Here is a 20,651-nt window from a genome sequence, read left to right as displayed (position 1 = left end):
CAGCTGAGCATGTGAGAAGCAAGAATATATATCAGCATTGGAAGCGTGCAGTCAACTCAAGTGGATGCTACAACTAACGGAAGACTTTGGAATAGATGAACCAAGACCCATACAATTCTTTGAAGACAATCAGGGATGCATAAATCTTGCAAAGATAGAGAAGATCAACTCAAGAACTAAGCACATAGATATAAAGTATTACATAGTAAGAAACATGCAAGAAGAAGAGCTTTTTGAGTATGGTGCTACAGAAGAAATTATTGCAGATGTTCTCACCAAGCCACTTTCTCAAGAAAATTTGAAAGTCTACTCAAGAAGATGAATCTTGGGGACTTTGTACATTAGACCTTGAGAAGGGGTTTTGGAAGAAGCAATGTCTGGTGTACAAAGAGAAACAGAAGAAGACCCTACAGGGGGCAGCAAGGACTAGTCAGATAGGAACATGAGGTCAGCACCTCTCTTTCTATTGAGTGTCATTTCCTTATCTTGTCTCCAGATTGGTACCCTCAGGGCACTATCCTACTTTTTCTCGGAACCTCTCTCAGCCAGAAGTCTGTCTCTCCACTTTACTATTAAATATGTTAGTTCCTAAACAAACTTTTCTTTACTGTTTAATCAGTTTGCATGACTATTGTAGTGTAGATACTCTGCCAACACTGATGAATGAGTTTTTCTCTGTAACGGCTAGTTTTTTTTTTTTTAATGAATCTGTACTGAGTTTGTGAAATAATTTTCACCAGTTTCCTGACTTCATTATAAAGCCACGCAGTGTTATTTTGGATTACACTTTGTTTTAATCACTATAAATTGCATATGTCATTATTAACAACAAAGTCATAAACAAAGTTAATATTCTCATCCTCCTGACCTGAGCAGTATAGTGCTCTCATTGTAGACATGCAGTCAGCTGTTCAACACTGAACCAGTTGAGTCCTTTCCAGAAGGTTTTTTTAAAAATCTATGCAGTATCTTTAGTGCCAAGACTTGTACTATGCCCAGTTGCATCAGTGATGCAATTTGTTCGGAATCAAAATATTTATTGCATGTGGCCAAAGGCCATCACAATCAAGCAAATAAAACACAAGCAAAATATAAAAACCAAATGATAAAACTATGATATTAAAACCACATAAAATACATTAAAAAAAATTAGCACCTTCGTTATACATAGATGAAGGGTCTCAACCATTAAACACAGCTCAACCCTTGATTTTCTTAGCTGCCAGGGCAAATTGTGCCACTCTATAAGAGATATATAGATCCAGGTCGGAAAGAAAGAGCATTAATATTTCCACCACTGGGGAAGAATCAATGTTCTTTAAGATTTCACTAAGGAATTTATTTCTGAGTTCTGTATACAATGGACAGAACAAATTATTGTGTGGAAGGTCTTCAGGGACTGAAGCTCCACAAATACAGAAATGGGCATCAATTGATATATGCGTGTAATGACCATCTAGAATGGCTAAGGGCATGGTTTGAAACTTCAACAAAGTTAAAAGCCATTCCAAGACTAGGAAAGGTGATTTTGGTCAAATAAGAGGCTCTGTTGTGATCCCTCTTGAACAACTTGAACCTGGGAGAAAATTTGGAACAGAGAGTTGTACTTCTATCCAATGCAGCATCCATCTTAAAGATCCTGTCTCATATATTGAGACTGGGTAAGGAGACACCCTGGAAGTCATCCACCAGGGAATAACAATGGAGGATATTGTTGAAGCTAGCGGAGGAAATGGTGTCTGAATGCAGCAGTGCATTGCTTTGCCTTAAGAGCTGACTAGTGGAAAGATTCCTTTGCTTTCTCCAGTATCTAAATAAGGTCATGTGCAAATGGGCTCTGATAGAAGGTAACCCAGGTTCAGCCCACACTAAAGCTGCTGGAGTGCCATGAGGCAAAGCTAGAATCCTCTTTAAAAAGAGATTTTGAGTTGGTTCCAGGGTCCAGGTCAGATATTCATTCCAATCCCAGATATCTGCACAATATAGAAGCTGTGGGATGGTCTTACAATAGGGTTGCCATTCTCCCAGTTGGGTCAGGGAATCCCCTGCTTCCAGCCTCCCCACCAACACCACTCATCTGGCTAGCGGGGGGAAAGGCATGGGAATGGGCTTCCCAGGGTGCGCTCCTAGGGCAGCGCAATGACATCACTCCCGTGAGTGCTCCTACACAATGACATCACTCCCGGAACTGATGCCATTGTGCAAGCACTAGGAGTATGCATGAAAGAAGAGAAGATTTAGGGGAGTGCAAGGTAAGTGCCAAGTCGTCCCTTCCCACCAGGAGGGTATAGGGACTTGCCAACTACCGTACACTGGAACAATTTCAAGGCTGGCTCAACTACAAATCCTCCTTTTGATGTATAAAGATGGTTCCAATGGTTTTCAAAACTGAGCCTTTTGTTATGGTCAGGTGGGCTTTCCATGAGAGGGTTTCACTAAATATCACCCCAAGATATTTAAAGGTTCTGCATTGGTCAATGGGATTGCCATCTATTGACCATTCAAAACATCAAGGTCGTTTTCCAAAGACTGTTACTTTGGTATTGACAAAGTTGATGTTTAAGGCCTTGCCCTTACAGAAGTTGCCCAGCTTATTCTGCATCCTCCTTAAATCATTATAAATTAGAGACACCACCACCGTGTCATCTACATAGGAGAATCAGTACTTTTTGACCTCCTAAAGATGGTGGAAAGAACTCAGCGTCTGACAAACTTGGCACTATGTCATTTTAATAGCAATTGAAGAGCGAGGGGGCCAAAACACACCCGTTTGACCCTCCCCCCCCCCGAGTAATTGGAATCTCCTCTGTTAAAGAGCCTGTGGGGCCTACCTTAACTCTAGCAGATATATAGGAATGACATTCTTGAATCAAGAACAATAGGCATTTATCGATATCAGTGCCTACCAGTTTTGCCCACAGTCGGTCCCAATCTACTGAGTCAAAGACAGCAGTCAGATCCACAAACACTGTGAACATAGCCTTGGTGGGGGGCCTTAATGCTATGTTGGGCCAAGTGGTAAAGAGTCAGACAGAGATCAGTACTGCCTACCTCTTTCCATGTAGAGACTGGAGACGTTGTCCTGCTTCAAGGGTGAGAAGTTGCCTTGCTGTTGGGAAGAGGACATGACTATAGACCTGCAAAGAAAAGCTGCGATTATTTATAGCTCTTCTTTGTGGGAGTATAGTGATGCCCTTCCTCAATAGCTCAGGCAGTCCAATATGTAAAGGCTCAAACTGGACCTGTTTTTTTTCTGGGGCAACCTTGCCAGAGATCCACTCCATCAGGTTCCACTATTAATTTTCCATGTGCTTGGAACTGGAAAGATGCGTCTGTCTTTTTGGCCTAGAAGCGCCAAAAGCAGCTCAAGAAGGCCAGTGTAATACCCCCTGCCCCAACATGTCATTGCCCTGATTCATATTCTTGCTCAAGATAGCTTTTGTGCTAAATTACATGTTAGGGATCTGATAGTGGACCCATTGAATGTAATTCTGTCAGAACCTTCCCATTCTTTGAGCCCACGTCAGACAAAACTGCCTTGAATTATAAAGGGAAACTCACTGTAGATCTTGTTGGGAGTCTGCGTGGTGTAGTGGTTCAGAGTGTCATACTGCAACTACCTACTCACTTTGGTCTCAAATGCTTCGCTAATGAGTTAGGGACTATAGACTTCACCACTATGTTGCCTTGCATATTATCTGTTGCTCAAATATGTACTCTTATACTACCTGTACTTCATGTTTGTCTAATGTCAGTCCTAGAATTGATTATGTTCTGTTTCAGCAATTCTTCAACTCTGTATTGGATCCTTGCTAATGCTACGTCTTTGTAAAATCCTATGAGATTGTTGTGGAAATGTCCTTAACACTGTATGGAAATGTTCCCGATACTGTTTGTACTAATTTCACACTATGTAATCCACCTTGAGTCTCAGTGAGAAAGGCGGACTATAAATGACATAAATAAAATAAAAAAATAAATGATTTTGGACCAGTCACACACACCCCTTAGGGCTGCCAGATCCCCTTACCTGTCTTAGCTCTTATCTTTTTCTTCTCCTTACACATGCACAAAGTACACACACACTCCTGGTGCAGCACGATGATGTCACTTCCAAGAGTGATGTCATTGTGCAGGCCCTGGGAGAGCTTGCGTGCTTCGCACTGGGCTGATTTGGACCCCCTAAATCAGCCTGTTGTGAAGTGCAGGAGCACTCTTGAGGACTAAGCAATGACATCACTGCTGGAAGTGACATCATAATGCCCTGAGGGCGCCCAGGAGGCCTGTTCTCCCACCTTTCCCCACTGCCGGCCAGATAAGTCGTGGTGTGGAGTGTGGGAGCAGGGGATCCCCTGCTGCCACTGGGGGACCTGGCAGCCCTACCCCCTCCGTTAAACCTACCCTATAAAGTTGTTGTGAGGATAAAATGAAGGCCATGCCAACTGTGTATACCACATGAGCTCCTTGGAGGAAGAGAAGGATAAAAATGTGATTAAGATACCACCAATATATAGTAGAGCCCAGTGGACTTGGCAGATGCCTGTGCCCCTCCGACCTCAGACCCAGCTGGACTCATTAATTTTGCTCCATGCCTTGACTCCTTCCTCAGCACTTTTCTCTGCAACACCTTCACCTCTGAAGCCTAAACACAATGGTGTTGACGACACTGGAGCAACACTACTTACTATTAGACAGCAGCAGAGTGCTCACCTAGCCACACAGAGTCTCGCTTCTTCAAGCTCTTCCTGTGAAGTTGAGTTCCTGAGTTAAGTAATTATCTTGTTTGCTCCACTAAGAAAGGTGAAGCTGCAGGATTTCCTACAAAAGGGTATATCCTGGTTCAGGATATACCTTGCTGATGAAACATATGTGCTGCCTATCTTTATGTATCTAAAGGCCTTGTGGGAAGCTCGCTTCTGGTACAGCAGTTGATCCCTCAAACCTTGCTGCAGCCTCAGCTGTTTTTTCCCTACTCCTGCTGCTCTTCTCTTTCCCCTCACCACCAGCTCCTGTTGTTCTGTAGTGAGGAAAGCTGGGTAAGTTTGGTTCTAGTGTTAAATGTCCCTATCTATAACTAAGTCTTGTGTTGGTTTCCAGTGAGTGACTGACTGGTCTCTTGGCTGCTCTGCTTACAGGGCATGCTTGATCCCACATTAGGCAATTGATCCAAGAGCCCATAAAACTACTTCTGCTATGACACAAACGAAAGCGGACCCAGGCACACTAGTGTTTAAAATGGCAACACATTAAAAGAGGAGCTTGCCACACTGAACACTGGGCAGGAATTTTCTCCTGACTGACCCTTTCTTCCTGGCCAACGTTGCTGTGCTTTGTTTTCTTTATCCAGTACTGTTTCTCCAAACTGTCTGACTTCCAATTTTTTAAGAAACCCATATTTTTGTTAAAAAGTATTTTTCCATTTTTGTGGGTTTATAATGTTTACCCATCTATGAGATTAGTTTGGTTGAATAACTTTTTGTTTTTTCTCCATTCTATCCCCGCATAAACTTTCCAATCCCCCCCCCCCTGCCTCAGAATTAGAATTTTCTCTTTTGCTTTCCAACCATTCTTTGAGGCCTGTCTATGCCAGTGTTTAATCATTCAGGGCTTTGTTAATCAAAAGGCATCCTTCCCAATGGGTATATTTGCTACATCCGTTCTGTCTAGAGTGGTAGGAAGTGTTTTATTTTTAAACCCCGTGGGTTTTTTTTACCTCATTGCCTGTGGTGAAACATGACAGTAACCTGCTTAGCAGTAGCATAGTCTTCTAGATGTGATATTTTTAACCTAAGCGTGTTAGGAAATGTTTCTGTGCTCAGTTGAATTCCTTAACTCACACAAAAAAGTATGTGTTTCTTTCCCTCCCTTTTTCTTTATATTATGATCATCAAAATATTTATCAGGTCTAAAAATGTATTCGTCCAAAGAAGTGTTGAGGTATTTCACACAAAAATCAGGATTTCTGCATTCAGTTCTAAGCCTTCTGTCCAGCGCAACTCAATATTGGCAGCAGTGGACTGCCAACAATGAATGAGTTTTAAAAGATCAGGGGTGGGATGGGTGGAATATATAGAATGTATCTGAATGGTACATTAAAACTGGTTTAACAAATATTAAGCAAGCTCAGTCAAAACAAATAAACTTCAGGAACATGGTGGCTACTGGGATTGCCAAAACCTTGTAACTGTAAAACCTCTGAAGGCTGATTTTTACATACATTTCTTATGTGATACAGTCCTCGTATGTTACATGTGAGACTTTTGTGTGAAAGAGCCTATCAGAGCTAAAAAAAACATTATGGAGACAAGCATAGCATGATAGTTTTTCATTGTTTGATGTGGAGGCTGTTTCATATAAATATATATATGAAATATATGTTTCATATATGTTTCATATAAATCACTGGATTATGTCAAAAATTTCAGGAAGAACTGTGCTGAGACTGGGGAGTACAAAACTGAAGTTACTTCTCTCATCCAAAATTTAGCTCTCTAATTGACTATGTATTCTTTGTCAGTGCTCACTAAAAATGCTTATCCTCCCCTTGGCCCATGTGTTATATAAGCAGCTGTGTGGGCTGTGTGCATCTGCCACTTGTAGCCTAGGACTGTACTGAGAACAACGAAGCCCTTTGTCTTGTTTCTGTCTTAAAAGCCCAGCACCTTTAGGGTATGATCCATCTTGTGGTCCTACTCATCATCTTTTGCTCTAAAAAAATCTGTAAGTGCAACCAAACAGCTCAACAATTGAGAGCTAGATTGTTTGTAGTAATTACAGGGGCATACACGTTTTAACTGGGGAAGCTAACTGTGTTGAGTACATTCACAATCCCAGTTAACCACAGGTTTGAAGTTGGAGCTATTTTTGGGCAGTGTCTATATGGCTTTAGATCTTTCTGTTATGGTATGTTATGGAATGTTGTTATGAGCCACCGCTCCGCCCAGCCCGCTGGCCCTGCCCTCAGCCGTCTTCCCGGGTATTGTGTTTGGGGGGTCTCCCTCAGCCTCAGAAATAGACAGGGGAGGAGGTTGCACCATCTGATTCCTCCTCCTGCCAGCTAGGTCATGACCGTGTGCACCCTCTCTCTTTCACGTCATGCCAGCCTTCTCCTCCCTGGCTTCCCTGGGAGCCCTTCCCTTTTTGGCACCCTTCCAGCCCGCCCCCTCCCGGGGCAGCCAATCTGCCTCCTTGCCATCACGTCCCTTGTGCTCCCCATTGTCCCCAGCTGTGCGCCCTTCCCAGGACTGGCCCTGCCCCTGTCTGTCTGCTCTGTGTCCCTCCTGGCTGGCCGTGGGGATCTCATTTGGCCTGGCTGCATTGTTGGGGCTAATGGTTTCCGGCTCAGGCTTCCCCGCATCGGCCCGCCCCGACATCAACTGTGGTGGCTGCCGCATTGCCTTGGACCTCTGCAGGGTCCCAGGGAGTTGCCGGGCTGCCAGCTTAGCTGCTGCCCAGCCGTTCGGCCCCACAGCACCCTCTGAGTGCTGCTGCACCACCACGGAGCTCAGCTGGATGGCGGGTGGCTGCTGCTGCGCTGCCGCGCAGCTCAGCTGTGCCATGGAGCCCTATGTCTTCCTGGCCACCTCCTGCCATGCCCACCTCGTCGCCTCCTAGCTGGCCTTTTCCCCATCTCTTCCGAGGGTAAGAGGGTCAGAGTTGAGGGGAGCAGAGTCAGGGGGGAGTGGAGAGGGTCTGCCCGGTTCCTGACACAGCTGGCCTGATGCGGCCTGATGCAGGTGGCAGCAGATGGGACTCTGGGCCAAGTCTGGGTCAGCCTTGGGTGTATGTTCTGAAATCTTATTCCCAATTACTAATTCACCCAAACAATATTCCTTTTTCTTATTACAGCCTTACTACCCGTCTGCCCAAAGCTGGAGAGACCATACATGGGCACAAGTTTTTCACTGGATTTGGTGGGAAAGGGGCCAACCAGTGTGTCCAGGCAGCTCGACTTGGGGCTAAAACCTCAATGATCTGCAAGGTAGGCATTTGACTTGGATCTTCTGGTTTCATACCTATCCTAATTACAATTACAATTATCTGTAACTGTGAAATTTATTTTCAGAAACTAACAACAAAAGAGGATTCTGATCAGCAGTCCAGAAACACAGTTTCAGCTGGTTACTGATTCTTGAAGTAGGCTTGTTTGACATGAAAAGCCAAACTATGGTTTGGAGGTTCAAGAATGTCTTACCTGAACAACTCATAATTTTTATGGATTTTTTAAAGCTCCAGTTGCGTGGGAGTGCCTATTCCCTCAGCAAAGAGATCTGTAAAAAGATTCTACTGCCCCGAATGCTCTGTTGCCAGGAGCAGCTGCTCTTGCTTCAGATGGTGGTATCACCCAGAACTCTGCCATTGCGATAACTCATGGGGACAGAACGAGCTCAGTCTGGGCTTTCTATAACTATTCAATTTTCAAGCCTTTTAGGTTTTTATTAACATTAAAACCAACATCTTGAACTGAGTCCAGAAAAGGGCTAGCAACCAGCAGAACTGTGCCATTTCATTCTGGACCAACGGAAGATTCCAAACTGTTTTCAAAGGTAACCCCATATACAGCCCGTAGCATTAGTCAAGTAATTACTAATGCAAGATCATCTTCAAGCAGGAGTACAGCTGGCATACTAACCAAAACCGGGGGAAGAAAACACTCCTAATCACAGGCATCACCTGAACATTCTCGAACCAAGCTAGATTGAGCGCTTCTCAAGCTGCAAAGCTGATCCTTTAGGGACTGCGGCTCCATTCTCACTACATTTGTCTGCATTTTGTCCACATTTATCCATTTTATCTGCCTGAACTTCAATTGTTCAATCTCATTTTGTAACTTCTGAAACTGATGTGTCAGAACGTTGGCCTTTGAAAGTGTGTTCATAAATGAAAGCCTGAACATGCGAAGTGTGGGATGCATAAGGCTTCCCAGTGCTACTATTTTCTGTGACTCCATGGAGGTCAAAGTCTCATCCATAGTATGTAGCTGTTAAAAGCTCATCATGAGCCTTTCCAGGAAAATAAAAAAGATGACAGCCCTATCAAAGTGTATGACAGTATTCCTGCAGGACAGAACAAAAAGGCTTCCTATTACTGTTCACTATTCAGCAGTACTTGTCCTAGAAACTATAACAAAATCCTATCACGAAAGCAAAAAAATAACTCACTTAGATTATGTTTTTTACTCAAGCTGAATGTATATAGAAGTAAATCTCATTGAGATCAGTCCGATTTTCTTTTGAATAAACATGGTTAGGAACAGAGCAGCCTGGTAGAAATTGAGTGCTATGTGAAAACGTGATGTGATGAGAAAAGAATGACTACAAAGAACTTGAGAAATTCAGAGCTGCTCCTTGTCCTGCCACTTTAGTCTAGGTCTGCACGGCACTGCGATATTCAGACATCACAACAAACACGTTTGCCTGTGATGAAAAAATAATCTTCTGCACAGCTGAATGCTTTGAAGAAATATTTTGTTTAAATAAACGAGTCTTGCACATTTAGCTGTGTGCTTGATTTTTAAGCATTGAGAAGGTATGCTCATAATGGGGAATTGCGGTTCAGGTTACCAGGGTTTGATGAATGATGACATTTCTCATCAGTTTTCAAAGGTAGTTTCATATAAAGCACATCGTAGTGATCCAGCCAAAAGGCTACTAACTCATAAAAAACTGTCACAAGGTCATGTTCACTGATGTTTGAATTAATTGTGTGAAACAATATTAATGGGTTTATTTTAACTGATACTGATAACTGTGAATCCATCTTTTACTATGATGCATTTCTTGATGTTGTCGTTTGGTTTCCAAACTGTATTTCAGTTTCTTTATCATACTAGAGCTTTTATTTTTAGTAACAAAATTGGTTTCCTATGCAATAAAAAATAAACATATTCCCAAAAAGTTAATCAGAGTTTAGTTATGCAGAACAGATGGTATATAAGAAATGCCAGGAAAGTTTATTTCGGTGTGATTAATTTGCAGGTACAAGCTTATTTTGATTCTGTAGCTTGTTGGAATGATACCTGTTGTGATGACTGGCACCAAGTGGCACATGAAAAAAATGTTTGATGGTGAGCCAGAGAAAAATATTATTAAACTATGGAGAAATTAGTGTATACTGTTTCCAGAACAATAATGAAGGAAATGAATTTAAGCAATAATAGGCCAATAGTTATTTTAGTTTTGGTTGCGATATGATTCCATCCTCTGGAATCTGTTTTAACATTTTGCATATACACCCAGCCTTTCCTTTATTGATGAATTCAGTTTGAGAATTAGCTTAATGATGTACATTCATTTATTCAGAAGAAAATGTAGGAATAAACTGAAGTGAAGCTGAGATTGGAAAACTGTGACCTGACTTATGAAGTACATTCCAGAGCCAGTAGTCTTCCCATCAAAAAAGCCTGGCTTTCATTATCAAAATGCTTGAAATAAGGGGCATGAGAAAGAACCACCCTGTAATGTCAAGTGCCCTGTTTCCATGGAGACCCATCCAAGATTCTAGAAAATAATTCCATAGACTTTATTTCCCTAACAGATTGATATCAGCTGTTTCAAGAAAATAGATAACTTTGAAGATGAGCTGCTAACCCAAAAATCATCCTATGCTCTCTTTGTACATGGAACCAGCAGGTCTCTCGGCAGTAAACCACTAGAAAGCATGGTTAAGGGCAATGCAATACATGCCAGAGATACTGCAGTAATCTCTCCATTACTTCTGATGACCACAATAAAATTTTCATAGGAATCCAGGATTTATCAGACACACAGAGTTCACAAATCATTCCTTTGCAATTTCAAGAATGTCAAGAATGACACAGTCTGTTAATTTGAGTAATACTGTTTGGTCTACATCCCTTTTCACAGAACCTCAAGAATCCCTCAGGAATGATGTTTAATCTTAAGGATACTTTTGATATTGCAAACAGTGAAAGCATATTCCAAAAAGTACTCTGACCTGGGGTGATTCTGCACATCCTGGCGTTGCGCTATACTTGCACAATAAGGGTGTCTTCCTGGCATGATTTCTGATGTCATCGGGCCTCAAGAGCGGCATTGAAGCGCAGTGACATCAGAAATTGCGCCAGGAAGACACCCTCATTGCATGAGTATAGCGCTATGCCAGGACAAGCAGAATTGTCCCTGGATCGCCTAGGGGAGTCTGGTCTTGTCAGATATCAGAAGCTAAGCAGGGTTGGCCTTGGTTAGTAATTGGATGGGAGACCTCCAAGAAAGACCAGAGTTGCAGAGGCAGGCAATGGCAAACCACCTCTCTTAGTCTCTTGTCATGAAAACCCCACCAGGGGTCTCCATAAGTCAGCTATGACTTGAGGGCACTCTCTACCAAACCACATTCCAAAAAACTATAGGCTGATGATTGATATTAAAATTAACAAAAATTAATTCTGTGGTGCAAAATAATTAGAAGATTTTATTTTTCTCTACTCACCTTTCATGGGTATCCTATAGCATTTTAATGCTGTTAAAAAAATTAATTAAACTTGTCCATGGAGTGCCTTTGATCTGGAAGTCTTTAGAGGGTTTACTTCAAGGGTGTGAGTGTTTCTATATGTTCTGTCTCAAGAACTATATAAAAAAGCTTCTTCTCCATAAATTATGGGTTAGGGGGCAGGGTGTGCTGCTCCTTTAACATCGGACTTGAGCACTGAATCAGAAATGGCAGCAGATCCAACTGAGGGGGAAACAATTAAGAACGGCATCCCCCTGGTACCTAAATTGCTAATACTTCTGTGATGAAGGGTATGATTGTTTCCAGCCAATGTAGGATTGAATTGTTTGTTTTTATTTTGTTTTTTTCTTCAGCATTTTTATATTATCCTGTTTGTTGTTGTTTGTTGGCTTGAGTGCAAAAAAATAGGATAATTATTTTTTAAATAATACAAAGTCTTTTGAAAGGTGTTCCTATTCTGCAATAGTTCGTTCATACAGTGAATGAACTCACAGGTGGGACATTTTAGAATTCTAAATATGACCTACAGAATCATTGTCTGAAGGTAAACTATGTGCACATAAGTGCAGAATTAAGACTTTAATGTTAAACGTTGCTAAAACCACAGACTTAGTAAGTCATGTTGAACATGGAAAAAAACGTATGTTTTTGTCCATGCATGTGCAGAATATTTGCATTTAGGTTTATAAAAGTTAAATGTTGTTAATCTTTACTGAATAGGTTGGAAAGGATTCCTTTGGTTATGATTATATTGAAAATTTGAAGAAAAATGGTATTCCTACAGGTAAAAGTTCTGTTTTAACTATATTTAAATTGGAGTTTTAAAAATTACAGATGGAATAGCATAGAATGTTTTTTGTTATGCCTTATGCTTGCACACTGGTTATTATAGATGCTGAATTATTAAAGCTGGTGTGATATGATGTAAATTAAGTGCACGGTACATAACTGGAAAAACCATTGGTTCAAATCCCAACTGAGCTGCACCAAGCTACAAGTGACACCTGACAGAAGGTGAACATGTGTCAGTTTCTCAAAAGTTTTGACAGGAAGCATAGGTGTCTCTTGACTGACAAGCTCTCAGAACTGTGCGGGAAGGAAGGGGCATTTAAATCTCCAGAGCCCGCCCTGAACCCAGCAGGGCCGTCCATCCAAAGGGTGAGAAAGACAACGGTGGGCCGGAAAGACCAACTTTCTGGTGGGAGGGCGCACGGGATTGAGCCTTGCCGAGTTTCAATCAGGGCAATTCTCTGAAAGCTACTGGGGAGGGCTTTCAGTGTTCCCCGGCTCCGACTGCTTTTGCCTGCAGTGTGCAGGTGGCGGCCAGCCAGCCCCACTCCCCTTCGCTCCGTTGAGAGGAAGGGTTCCCCTGCCTCCAACGAGACTTCAAACCTTCCCACCTTCCAGGCAGTTCCTGCCCACCCACCCTTCAGGGCGAGCTGGGGTAGCGTGGGCTGGGAGGCCAGCTGGGAGATGGGGCCACTGCTTGTGATTTAGCTGGGCTACGTGCCCACTCCGTGGCCTTCCGGCTGGGCACAAAAGCAGCAAAGCATCATGCCGCAGCCTAGCTGGAACCTCGCGCATCCACCATGCACCTTTCCCAGCACTGGTGCGGGGCTGGCCTGGCGTGGCAGTAGGCATGGCCTTGCCGGGTTGTGCGGGTCCCTGCGCGGCTGGGGACGGCATGCAGCAATCCCCGGCTCTCCCAGGTGGCACAGCACAGGGATCTCACCAGCACCACAACTGCCAGCTTTACCTTGGGGCAACTGCGTAGGAGCAGAGCCAGGTGATTTAAAAACTTTTATGGATTGTGCCTTATGTAAAATGCTGTTCATTTTATCACTTGTTCAGTCCTGTGCAGATGGAAGAGTCTAAAAGGGTTATTTTGTCCCTTCTCTCTCTTCACTGCAGCCTCCTAACACACATGACTATTAGACACAGCACCTCCACAGCACGTGCCAATGATGTAACTTCTGGCGCAATATGAAAGTAACAATATCAAACCAGAGCCGATTCTTTAGGAATCGGCCCCAAACATAGTGAAAATGCAACACAGTTGCTTCAGGGTTGCAGTGATGTCATCGGCTGCAGATGTGGACACATTCACACCCATTTTCCCAGCCTGCCTCCTCCCACTGAGTGCCATTGATAGGGGAATTTTTGAAATAGTACTCTGCTGCAAATTATGTTCCCCTATTACTACTTACCCAACTATATTCAAGAAATCAATCACAGTGACACAAAGAGATAGGAGCTTTATTTTCCCAATAAACCTCAGATGCATATCTTCTCTTGAATATGTGCATAAAGACCAATTACATCAGAGGATCTTATATACCCTCAGCACTTATTGTTTACAGAATAATTGCTAATTGTTTACAGAATAAAAGATAAAAAATTGTTAATACAAACAGTTCTTAAGAATTACATTGCCCAGGATACATGGCACCCAACAAGCCTGATTGAGAGGACAGTCAGATCTCAATGTAATGTAAACATCTTAAATGCTTGGAGTCACACTTCTGAAATGGGTTCAAGACCTCTCTGGGAAACTGTTCTCACAAGGCTAAAACTTAGTTACAAAGTAAAACAAGAGAAATTTTTTATATTTAAAAAGGAACTTTCTCACCTCACTGCAAGATTGAGCTGACCTGTAGTTCAATTTCTACAGTTAAGGAGAAAGAATCTGCCTACCGAGGCAAATTTGCCTCTTGTGTGTGTTTGTCTCTTGCTTGAATATGCTCACACATAGATTCTAGAAGAGGGCTCCTAAAAATCCCTTAAAAGCCATCAATTGGTGGAAAGTAGCTACAATCACTAGGAGATTGCCCACCATTGCCAGGAGCCTGGTATGGCTATGACTGAGCCTAGTAAGCCACTGCACCACAACATCTTACATACCACATACTTAACAAATGGAATTTATTGCCATAAACCATGGTACTTGCAACCTGTTTTAGGCAGCTTTAAAAAGATTACAGATTTATGTGAGATGGCTCTAACAGTGACTGTTAGCTACAATTACTAATGAAAATTGTAGGGTCTGAGTCAGTCTGCCTCTAAATGCCAGTTGGGGAGGAGGGGACAAAAGGGGAAGGATGTTGCCTTCGTGTCCTGCTTGTAGGCCTTCCGGGGACACCTGGCTGCTAGTGAAAACACATGAACTGTTGATCTGATCAAGCAGGGCTTTTTAAAACACTGTTCTGTACCTTATCAAGAGGGAAGACTTTCACACATGAAATTTATCTAAATAGATGGGTGGGTGGCGGGAATAAATGCACATTTGTGTAAAGAGTGTTTCAAATGTTTATCTTGCTGTGCACGAATGAGAAAGAAACATCCTGCAACTTTCAGAAAAGTTTGGATTTAAAAATACTTTTACTGAAGCAGAAGATTAGCCATAATTAATTAATTTTTTGCGTTTGTGTATGCTATTCTGTGATGTAATTAAAGATGTATTTTTATGGCATTGCTATGCATATAATAGTTGTGAATATTTATTAATGCCCGTGATTATGGGTTCATTTTGGGCGTTGTGCAGGTAAATTGCACCATTTCTTGTTTGTTGAAACTAAGTTCTATGCTCAGAACTTATATCATATTTTATACCTTATTTTCCCCTTGCCCTAGATTTTGTAGGTCAAGCCGAGAATGTGGCCACTGGAGCTGCTTCAATCATTGTTGATAATGAAGGTACATATTCTGAATTTTACCAAGTCTTATTTTCCATATCAAACTGTTGGAGTTTTGAAGCAAAATGAAATGTTGTCAAAATGCTCTTCTGAGTTCTTAAAAAAGATAATGAGCTGGTTGATCAGGTTGATTCCATTTTTCTAATGAGCTGAACTGTGGTTTTAATATTTATTGAAGACTAAGATTCTTATCATGTTTACAGAATAAAATTCATACCATGTAATCCAGTAAGATCAAGTAGACTATATTCCAGAAAGCTCAGCCTCATTAGTAGATTATATTAGATCTGCTCATATTTATGTATTTGAATGATTTAAAAATTGCAAATGATCACATGGGTAGGGGATAGTTTTCCTCTCGGGAGAGTTGGCAACTCTGTTTTCTTCTTTACAAATGGTCATCATCACATTGCTATAGTTCAGTGACCTGGTTTCCATTACCAGTACTTAAGAAAGCCCTAAAATCCTAGCACTATTGTTTTGCTCACTTTACTGTGGCAAGCTGAATTCACTTTCAGGGCATGGCTCAATACAATACTTCCATTCATCCAAGTAGATCACACACTACCAATGCCTCCATCTTTAGATGTCTCTCCTTGTTACCTGTCTGCTTAGCAGTTGAACAAACAAGCCGTGCAGCCCACCTTGGTTGCCAGGTCCAGTTAGCTCTGGACCATACTAAATAAGAGGGCATTCTGAGCTACTTTGGGGTCTGCATAGATTTGGCCTCAAGGAGAGAATAACTTTTTAACTACAGCATCCCATCTTCTCAAATACATCTTCATAATACCAGTAGAATGGCAACATCAGATATTACAAAAATACTGAACATGCCAACTGTTCTTGCAATGAACAACCCAATAACATGGCAGGAAAGTTTCTCTGCAATCTTGCCATAAATACACCTCGCAACAAGCTCCCTGCACTGTGTTTTCATAGTGAATATGCAGTGTGAGAAAAATCCATAAAATATGCCATAGAATCTCCACGGATTCCTCTTTCAAAGGAACTTAATCCTGGAAGTGCACTCTGTTTTTCCCATTTTATTTTTTAACTGGAGTCTTGGTAATTGGGACATTTCAGATTACATAGCTCATGCCTACATTATGCTTCCTCGTGTGATTCCTGACATTGTTTTAGGCAGGACTTTTTTGCAGCGGTACTCACTGGTGCTGAGTACTGTCGGGCACCTTCTGAGGGGCTCTCCCAAGTTCTGAGGGGGAATTGGTGGAAATCAGTACAAAGATTTGTATGAGTACCAGTACATTCTTTAAAAACAAAAACTCTGGATTTAGGATATATATTAGTGATGTTGTTGCTCTGTTCACCCCTAAAAATGCTCTTGGGTTCATATTATGTGATGGCCTCCTCCTCCAGGATTCTTTGACTTTCCTTGCTTCTTCTGTAGTAAAATGTCAAAGTAAGCATTATTGCCTGGGGACCATAAACGTGGTCATGAATGACACCTCCTTTGCTCAGCCTAAAGCTCAGGAGTGGCACCAGCATATTGCTGAAGTACCTCAAAGACTATTGGGGGACTCTGAGAGAGGAATTAGAGAGTGATCTGATCTGGAATATGAGTGCTGCGGTCTGCCAATATATGGAAAAGCCAGCAGAAAGCCTGTCCCAGCTTAACTGTATCTTTTGCTGTTAAGTAATCATTACTTGAAAACTGGTCAGGCTCTTTGCATGTGTGCAGGCCTTTGGGTACAAAGGTATTAAGTGAACCTTTATATCAGTAAAAGCTTTAAAAAAATAATTTACATTAAAGAAGTGACAGGTGAGATTAAAGAAAAATATAAGTCAAAAGCGTACTTTGGCTCTGGAAGAGAATGCAAAAATGCTACCTGGATCTTGTATGTTAGTTTAGTAAGCTTGGCAGCTGTTGCAAATTCATAGTGTACATGTTGGCTTTTCAAAGCAGGCAGCTGATAAATACAGAGGAACTCTCACGCAGAGCTACACCCACAACTTGACCTTGGGTGTTTGAATCCTGTGATTTAGCAAGCTGTTATTTCTTGTTAGCCACAGAAATGGTTTTTCCCCCTAGAAAATACCGCATAGAATTCTGCAGCCAGCTGTAGATAATGGCTTGGATCCAAAGGAGCGTGAGCGGAGCTCAGTGAGAGGAACAGAGCTTTCCCGCCTCTGCTTTCCCGCTACAGCGCTCCAAGCTACCCCTTCTCCCAGAAACTCTGCACACAGGGGACAGGGGCCCCCCAGGAACAGGAGTAGGTGAGATGTATAAAGGCAGGGAATCGATGAAACTCCCCCCACCCCAAGCAAAACTTCTAATGTTAGAAAACACAAATTGGATCTGAGTACTGGGGGGCCAAGTAGTTAAGCCAGATTAGCTGATTCTTGAATGTTATGACCAGTTTATTCTTGCTCCCCTGATCTGTGGAAATCACATCAGTACAACACAGGTTTCCTTGGTTGGTCAAGACAGCCAATGATTTGATTATTGTATTTAGTTTTAGCACCACAGCTGGTAAAATTGAGAGATATTTGCCTGCCTTAAGCTTGATTATCAGTCCAGTGTGTTCCAGCTATTATATTCATATACATTCTTTCATGCTGATGAAGTAGCTCGTGGCTCATATTAAAACAAAATGCTGTTATATTCATTGCTCTATTCTTCAAGGTATTTCAAGTTGTGATGCATGCTACTGGCACATATGGTTGAAAAGCAGGGGACTTATGGACTGTAGTAATTGTAGTAGGTTCTAGTAATTGTAATTTCTAGTTATGATACTTTTTGCTGTCCTGATTGTGAATGCAGGACATTGTCCTAAATCTACTGGGATGTAAACAGTATGCTGTGTGCAAAATATGCCATACTGTGCCTTGTCTGTTTAGTCCATAGTATGGACTAGGGTAAGCTTCTCTGATCTGTAGTTATGCTTTTGCGTGGCTGTATCATGGAGTCTAACCTTTTCATGGAATGTCTGAATGGGAGCCTAAGCGTAGTAAGGGCACATCATCATTGCCCTGCAAGATCCAGATCAAGAATGTAGTGTGTTTTAAGGCCTTTAGTGTCATGTTCTAAGGAATCATCATGCAGTCATTGTGTTGTTCAGTAGTGTGTGCTGAATGTTCCCACAATACTCTTATTTGGCTTCTTGTGGGATGTACATTTGATATGTAAATACCATTGACAGAATTCTTTATCAAGGAAGTCAAAGTTATTAAGATACTCATTTAATTGCTGACTGCTTTCAGGAAAACCTGGTATAGAAGTTGCCTTATCTTTGTATGGCAATGTCTGTTACTGGTTGAAGTGGGGAAGGACACTTCAGTTGTCATCACAGCAACTAGCTTGCTATTAACTCACAAAACTAAAAGAAAACAAAGAACTCAAGAGGTCAAACTTTTATATTCAATACTGAGAAAGAGAGAGAGATCCAAACTTTAACCATTTATCCTCAGAATCAGTATAGATAGAAATTCCAGGCCAAACACCAATCAACATATCAAATACTCAGCATAGTACCATCTGTGGATACTTAAATCCAGAGAGTAGAGCCATGAATAAACAAGACCGTTTTTTTCTACAAACTTGAAATCCATTTTTAAAAATTGGAAGTCCCCCCCCCCAAAAAATAATAGAAACAGTTCCATAGCTTTAAGAAATGAATGCCTTCTTCAGTGGCCATTGTGGGGGGTTGCTAGGCAACCACAGCAGTATTGTCAGCCTTTAAGCCATCAGTGATGGTGTAACATCACTTCTGGAGGAAACCCATAAGTGGCATCACACTTTTCTAGGAAGCATCAGAAACTGTATGGTAAAACTTGAGAGTACCATCAGTCCTCTCTAGGAATCACCAAAACCTTTATGGTTTTATATCATGTCTCTCTAGAGTGATGTCACATCTCTCTAGATGCCCCCAAAGGTTCTTGTGGCCCCCTGTTTGTGACACCCTAATCTGGATATCATGGCACATGTGGATGTGTTCAAATCAGCTTCCTGCAGTAATGGTCAACCAGCCTAACCTGGGAAAATGCACTCCTGACAACTTCTCCCATTGCCTCTCTGAGGACAGAGGGGCATCTCTGAGCACCCCAGAATGTAAAAGATAGTCTCTGTTAATTCTTGCAGCGGAAGCTTTTAGCAGCAATGCTGAGTTTTTCTGAGGGCTTTTTTTCAGCCGGAACGTGCCAGAACACTATTCCAGCAGCTCCCCCAAATAATCACGTGTTCAGGTGGCCCCGCCCACCTGATTCCACTTCCAGGCCAAGGCTTCGGCTCTTTAGTAGCACAGTGAGCCTCTGCGGCAAAACAGAGCACACTGACCAGCCAGATGGTGAGTTCTCCCCCTGGCTGTGGTGTCCTGCCTGCCCTCCTGCCTCCCTCACAAGTAGAGCCAAAGGCAATTTAAACTTATCCCCCCCCCCTTCAGTTGGCCTGCAGGGACTTCTCTGGAGGCCAGCTGAACAGGGGTTAAAGTTTAAGTCACCTTCTATACCCAAGCAGGGCAGAAGGGGGTTTAAACTTTAAGCCCCTCTTCAGCTGGCTTCCGGGGAAGTCCCCACAGCCAGCTGAACAGGGGGTTAAAGTTTAAGTCGCCTTACCTTCTTGCTGCTCCCAAGCAGGGTGGAGGGCGATTTTAAACCCCCATTCAGCTGGCCTCCCAGGAAGTCCTGAGGGCCAGCTGAATGAGGGGGTTTAAGTCGCCCTCCACCCCACTCAGGAGTAGCATGGAAGGTGACTTAAACTTTAACACACACACACACACACACGTTCAGCTGGCCCATGGGGACTTCCCGGGAAGCCAGCTGAACAGAGGTTTAAGCTGGATCGCTTCAGGTGCCTAGTGGGGAAGTCCCTGCCTGGCAGCTGAAAAGCCAGGGTTTAAATGCCCCTTTCCGTGCTGCTATGCAGTGGCATGGAAGGGAGCATTTAAACCCAGCCTGCTCGCTTCTGCTGCCTGGCGAAGCAGCAGAAGCCAGGGTTTAAATGCCCTGCCTGGCCAGCAGAAGAGAGAAGGGGAGGGGACATAATGAGGGAAAGAGACTGAATGGGCTGGGAGCAGGGAGGAAAAAAGACAAAGAATGGGTGGATGGGTTAAGAGGGAAAGAGTGTGAGAAGGTGGAGGAAATTGAGAAAGACTGAAGGGGTGGAGGAAAGAGACAAGGGGGAAGGAGACAGAATGGATTGAGTCGAGGGAGGAAAAGTGGTGGAGAATGGGTGAAGGGGGTGAGTGTGAGAGGAGGTGAAGGAAAGAGAGAAAGACTGAAGGGGTGGAGGGAAGAGACAAGGGGAGGAAGTGTAATGGGGGGAAGAGACTGAATGGGCTGGGAGCAGGGAGGTAAAGCAATGGAGAATGAGTGGGTGCATTAAGAGGGAAAGAGACGGTGGAGGAAAGGGAGAAAGAGTGAAAGGGTGGAGGGAAGAGACAAGGGGGAAGGAGACAGAATGGATTGAGGAGAGGGAGGAAAAGAGATGGAGAATGGATGTGTGGATTAAAAACTAGAGGTGGTGGGAGAGGG

At 42.7% G+C, this 20,651-nt stretch overlaps 1 protein-coding gene across 9 annotated transcripts in view; it reads left to right on the top strand.

Moving 5' to 3' along the window:
- RBKS (ribokinase) overlaps positions 1 to 20,651 on the top strand; it is a 97,517-nt gene that overhangs the window by 24,700 nt on the left and 52,166 nt on the right. For all 9 annotated transcript variants that reach the window (XR_008596941.1, XM_054978786.1, XM_054978742.1 and 6 more), the window contains exons 2-4: positions 7,849 to 7,981; positions 12,190 to 12,253; positions 15,100 to 15,162. Coding sequence is in view for 8 of the 9 variants with exons in the window: in XM_054978786.1 (XP_054834761.1) it covers positions 7,849 to 7,981; positions 12,190 to 12,253; positions 15,100 to 15,162 (260 nt within the window). In the remaining variant the exon portion in view is untranslated. The remainder of the gene's footprint in view (positions 1 to 7,848; positions 7,982 to 12,189; positions 12,254 to 15,099; positions 15,163 to 20,651) is intronic.

The sequence above is a fragment of the Eublepharis macularius genome, chromosome 1 (genome assembly GCF_028583425.1).
Source record: "Eublepharis macularius isolate TG4126 chromosome 1, MPM_Emac_v1.0, whole genome shotgun sequence".
Lineage (NCBI taxonomy): Eukaryota > Metazoa > Chordata > Lepidosauria > Squamata > Eublepharidae > Eublepharis > Eublepharis macularius.
This window is presented reverse-complemented; position numbering and strand designations above follow the sequence as displayed.